We start from the raw sequence: 6,215 nt of genomic DNA, 5'->3' as shown, positions 1-6,215 counted from the left end.
AGTGGACACGGACGGTCGCACTGTCTTCAACCGGGCGGGGTGGAAGAAGTTCCTTCATGGCAAGAATCTTTGGGTAGGTCAGGGCATCCTACTCACTGTTGCGAACACCCGTCGCCGTGACTTGAGGATGATGATCACCATCAACCTCATTTAGAACTGGCTGGGCCATGTTTCGATGTGAAATGAACTTGGTATGTTAGCTCTTGTTTCCGAGTACTTGTCGTGTATTACCGTACCTATCTATATATATCTAGGTTCAGTAAATGGGCAATCTATCGCCGTGAAATGAACTTGTTATGTTTGGGGCTTGTTTTGTTGTTGCCCTAGCGGTTATTTGAGACTTCCGTGAACTTGAATATGTCTTGACTTGTTGTTGGATGCTTGGTGTTGTTGCTTTATAGTATAAAGCTGGGGGGTTGGGGGACCCTTTTTCGTAGGTTCGGTTAATGGAGTTTAGTTCTAATTGTAGTAATTGTTTACTTTTCCATACAATTCTGAAAAAAAACTACACATGGCACAACCTTCTGTGATTAGTTCCATTGATAACTAGTACTCCCTCTGTAAACTAATATAAGAGTGTTTAGATTACTAAAATAGTGATCTAAACGCTCTTATATTAGTTTACGTAGGGAGTATTGAAGAGCAGCCACAAAGTTCCATTCACAATTTACTTGAGTATTTGTTTTGATGGATAAACAAAATAGGAAGCTAGCAAACTTATTTAACGAGATAAGCAAACTATGTACTTGATGACATAAGCAAACTTGATCAACCCTGACAAACAGGACATAAACAAACTGGTTCAACTCTGACACACATGACATAAACAAGCTGGTTTAACCCAAGAAAAGCAAACTACAAATTTCAAACAACAAGATAAATGACAAGCACAAGCGCAAGCAACACGAAGGCAGACTTTGATGTCTCCTCATCCCGCATAGTGGCAATGGTAGTAGGGGTCCGCTTCCTGCTCTTTTGAAATTTCCAGACCTCTTTTGATGTTGTCGATTATCTTCCACGACTTGTAGGTGGCGTACGCATCTATTGCTGCGTACTCGATGAGGTAATTTGGCAGTGGGCTGTCCCCCACAGTTTATGGTCTGCCTCCCTCTCGATCTTCTTCTTCATCTTTCTGTAGAATGGGTGGATGACGCTGGCTGCAACATCAGCCAAGGACTCATACGGTTTTCTGTTGTATGGAACTCTCCAGTTGCGCTGAATGTCGATGTGCTTGTTGGGGTTTATCTCCAAACCAGACAACTTCAGCTTGTCCCTGTCATTTTTAATGCTGAAACCGGCAAAGGTGAACAACTTCTCCTCCTGTAGGAGCTCTTTGAGGCGCTTTGGCCTGCTAGGGGAGAGACAAGTGATGAATACATGGAGTACTAGTGTTTATTTTTCAAGATTTAATCTTCTGTTTTTTATGGTTTACAAGTGAATAATACATGGAGTAGATGCTTATACAGTATAAGTCATGGATGAATGTAGTTCAGAAACTAGTACACAAAGTTCTGAAATTAAAATCAAGTACACCATGTTATTTTTCTTTTCGGAATATATAGTTGAGTCAATGATCTATTTGCTTTCTTAGTGCCAGTTTAGTTTTATTATTTTGAATAAAATAACATATACCTCTGCTTCACCAAGTTCTTAAGTTTTTTTGGTGGTGAAAATAACACCAGACCAAGTTCAGAAACTACTTCACTACATGAAGTTCAGAAACTACACTAATGAATCAAGATGAGAAACTACACTGGTACATCAACCTCACAAATTAATTTTGTGCAACAGTTTCAGATACTAATCAAGTGCATCAGGGTCAAAATATATTCTAGTGCATCTACTTTGAGGAACTGCACTAGTGCATCCATTTTCACAAACTACACTAGTACATCTAGTATGAAACTAGTCTAATGAAATTTCGAGGGAGCAGTATTGATGAATGGAAGAGGGTGAATGAGTAGGATACTTCACCATTTTGTGGCCGCAGCGATGTGGTACACGAGGCAGAGACCCTCCACGCTGATCTGCAGAACTGCTGCCATCTGCGGAGGTTCATCATCTTTGGTAAACTCCACATCAACGCCCATGATGCGGGGGTACGAGCCGCAGGCGCTCCTCCTGATCCTAGAGATCATCTCGTCAGCCTTGTCTGGTTCGCTGGTGCAGACGACCTCCAGTGTCTCCTTGCCGTGGAGCTCAACCCCTGTGAGGGTTACGGTGTACTCGCGCTTCTGACCGGGAACATGAACGACGTCGAGGTTGCCGCTCTGGTGGGACGTCTGGCCACAATGACGCTTGGCAGACGCTTCCTCCGCCATTGCCCTCCTCCTGTGACTGCGGGCTTCGAAGAGAGATGTTTGTGGGTTGTTTGCCGAAGAGATGGAAGCGGCAATGGAGGTTCTCGGAATGAGGCAGTGATGTAGTCGATTTGGGGCTTTTTCACGCCTGGGATGGGGACGTGGGGGTAGTTGTGGTGGGGCGCAGTTGCAGTCCATCGTGGCAACCGCGCTCTGTGCACTGCTGGGTGCGCGTGCGTCTGAGTTTAGTCCCACCACGGGCCTGCATCCTGGCCCATATCACTAGGTTTGTAGTCGTATGCGGGCTGTGGTGTGTGAAATATCATGTTAGGTAGGTGGGCTTTTTTTTCTATGAAATCTTTTTTTGCCTATGAGACATTTTGACTTATACTAAAATAACACTTCCTTTTTTTAGGTAAACGTGTCTTATGTGACAAGTTTAAGTTTGATAACAATGAAAAACATGTAAAACCTTGCCACATTGCCTTTCTTGGACATGTGTAAAAAGTTTAAGTTTGAAAACAATTGAAAAACATGTAAAACCTTGCATCATTGAAATTTAATTATAAAATAAATATGTAATATTGCAGTGAAATTGTAGAACATCTCCAAATCAACCATCTTCAACAAATTTTGGAATTTTTGTCACATGCGTGATTTTTTCGTTCATTAGTACAATGTCGACCATTTTCAACATGTATTGCAAGTTTTGTCACGTATGGCGTTTTTCGGGCATATGCGACACGAAGAAACCATTGTTAATACTAAAAAAGCAAGGACAATATTTTCGAGATCTTTTGGGATATCATTGTGATATTATTGAAATCTCACATAACTCAATGAGGCCCACCCCTCCATAAATCCCGCGATTACAGCGCCTCATTCTAACCACCCGGTCGTGCCATCCCCGGCTCCCACGACCGCTGCAAGATCAGATCGGAGACCCGGGCTCACACGGATTACAGGAGTTGCCGGCCACCGCCTACCGCCATGAGGGGTCGGACTTCAGTGTCCTTCTCGCCGCCCCGTCCTCACGTGAACCCGCCGTATATCCTTGCCGCCGTCTACCGCCCTATACGGGCACTTCTAGTTTGCCACGCACTATCCGCGGCCATCAACTCGGCGCCGACGTCTCCGAGAGAAGGTATTTCTTGACCGTAGCTTTTTTTAATCGTTGTCGGCCGCTCTTTTAGTAGTTGAACCCTCATAGGGTTTGCACAACTTCACGTGGTTAAGCAATTGGATACCCTTGTTAAACTGCGCTTATTTTATGCATGACCAAATAGGTTGTGTGCTTAAACTCATAAGTGGATCATATGTTAAATGATCCACTTAAATTTGACAGCAAGACCATAGCCAAACAAATGTTAAGCCCATTCAAACTTAAATAGGTAGCATCAATTGATACATGATCTTGCTCATGCTCTACTTTTAGCATCATTTCATACATGTTCAGTTCTTATCATAAAGTGGATATATGTACTTTTGGCAATCATGAACATCCTCTACTTACTGCGATAACTAATGCATCCTCAGTACTAAAATTGAACAGGCAATACGGTTGTATTGGCAATCATTTGCATGCTTTACTTTTGGCTAGAACTAATGCATAGTTGAGTTATAACTGGTCATAGATATGGCTGGAACATCTTGAGTTATCATCACGGTCACGCAGAGACCCTAAACCATCACAAGATATGTTGAGCCCATTCAAACACTAATAGGAAGCAGCAATTTATACATGTTCATGCTCATGGTCTACTTTTAGCATAATTTGATACATGTTCAGTTCTTACCAGAAAGTGGAAACAGGCACTTCTGGGAAACATGAGCATCCTCTACTTATTGCAATAACTAATGCATCCTCAGTACAAAGCTTCAAATGGCAATAGGTAGAATTGGCAATCATTTGCATGCTTTACTTTTGGCAAAAACTAATGCATAGTTCAGTTGTAACTGGTCATAGATATGGCTGGAACATCCTGAGTTATAAACTGAACATAATCATGCCAAGGTATAACTACCATAGTCATTGTAGTAGAGTTCCTAGCATGCATCACCGTACGATTCTAGAACGGAAGAATAACACAGCAAACATAACATAGACCACCGTATGATACTTGAGTTGCTATGGCCATGTACAATGCAAGGTGATTAGGCGAGGTGTTTAGAGAGATAAACCAGGCTTTTCTTAAGCACCGATGCTTATTTGTACAGGGTAGACGCTTCACTAGGCGTCTGTCCTGTAGGAATAGGCAATGGTGCTTCAGAAAAACCCGGTTTATTTTTCTAAGCATCACCCTTAGCATCTACCATTGTACAATACCTAACATGCATGAGCAAAATAGTACTAATAACAACTTAGACCACACTTAAGCAGATTAGCAGCAAACACTTAGTTAAACGGCAGACCGCACACCATAAGTTCACACCCACCATAGACCATAGGACATAAGTTCTTACACACCATAGACCATAAGTTTTAGACTCGACCAGCGAATACCAATAACATAAAAGGACACGGCGGTCCTGGGGCAGCAGCAGCACATCACTTGTCTCCCTTGTTTAGCGGCGGCGCAGCGGGATGTAGTAGGGCTCATTGACTTTGACAATCTTGAGGAAGCGCCCGTAGGCCGCATGTTTTGCCAGAGTACTGGCCTTTTGATTCCTACTGTAGGAGTTGCCAGCGGAGACGACATGCTGCATCAAGCCATCTATGCCGCCCTTGATCGCCTTGCCACAGAAGGGGCAGCCAAGCTTTCCATAGAAACGGTACTTGATTTTTTCAGCAATCAACTGCCTCATGATGTAGCGGCTCTTGCTGTGCCTGCTGTCCATGTCATACCCCACATCATCGTCATCCTCCTGTGAATTAGTACACAAAGAAGAACTCAGTTAATCTATTCTGCTACATTGCTCTTAATTAGAATGTATGAAAAGTACAGACGTGTAACATGACAACTATCTATTTGCTTGAAATAAGGCGTATAGGCACATACATAATTGACGCAAATAATTTGACATGCATAAATATGGACGGTGGAATAGTTGCATTGATAGATTAGTGCACAAGAAGTACATAATTAACACATGAAAGAATTCATAATGTGGCTTGGTTTAATGATACTTGATACTTGTTACAGGTGTAATTCTGATTGGAATCAGAAAAAAGGCTTTGGGGGTTTCTTCTATCTACTTGAATCAAGAAACCATAATTCTTTCTGAGAGCAGCAATACTAATTCTCCAACATTGTTAGTATGGACGAAAATGCCAAGAGCACACTGACAAGTCAACGCATAGTGCCGAACTACGCTACAGCCCATACAGCTCGATTTCATCTATCTGAGAGAGAGAGATTGTTTTGTCATTTCGTACGACTAATTTGACATTAAACTGATGTCAGTGTGCTCGTCAAGTGATGCGTCGATACTAGATTTACGACATAATCAAAATGTCAAAATAGACCAAGCTTTATCACAGTGGAATGCAATGCCTTGCTACGACGCCTCTCATCAATTGGTATATGCAATTAGTTAGGGTTAAATCCAACTGTCTAGTCGTCGGTAGTTACAAAGGAGCTATGGGCTACTATCTTTATCCCTTATCTTGTGACTCTGATGATACCGGTGAGGAAAATACTTTGGAGCAACTTAACTTGGAACAAGAAATATTGTCATGCAAAACAAAGTGTTTTTTGTCTATTTATTGGAATCAGAAATTGAATTCTAGTTTTACAAATATATGCTAAAAAAGATTCATTCCAGTGGTCTAAAAATATATTCAGAAATTGAATTCTAGTTTTACAAATACAAGTTGAGTATTTAGGGCATGTTGTCTAAAAAAAGATTCATTCCAGTGGTCAGATGCTCAAATTGTGGCCTTCACAACATTGAAGAATTGTCTGGTCACTGCTA

The 6,215-nt window shown here is 41.8% G+C and overlaps 1 protein-coding gene across 1 annotated transcript; it reads right to left on the bottom strand.

The window, feature by feature from the left end:
* Positions 1–1,041: 1,041 nt before the first annotated feature.
* LOC141037221 (uncharacterized) lies at positions 1,042–2,321 on the bottom strand. The gene is made up of 2 exons (XM_073506376.1): positions 1,975–2,321; positions 1,042–1,348 (listed from the first exon to the last, which is right to left on the bottom strand). The coding sequence occupies exons 1-2, from the start codon at positions 2,319–2,321 to the stop codon at positions 1,042–1,044; spliced, it is 654 nt and encodes a 217-aa protein (XP_073362477.1).
* Between the last annotated feature and the right edge of the window lie 3,894 nt (positions 2,322–6,215).

The sequence above is a fragment of the Aegilops tauschii genome, chromosome 1 (assembly GCF_002575655.3).
Source record: "Aegilops tauschii subsp. strangulata cultivar AL8/78 chromosome 1, Aet v6.0, whole genome shotgun sequence".
In the NCBI taxonomy this organism is placed as follows: Eukaryota; Viridiplantae; Streptophyta; class Magnoliopsida; order Poales; family Poaceae; genus Aegilops; species Aegilops tauschii.
The sequence above is the reverse complement of the archived record's forward strand: the minus strand, read 5'-3'. Positions and strand labels throughout refer to the sequence as shown.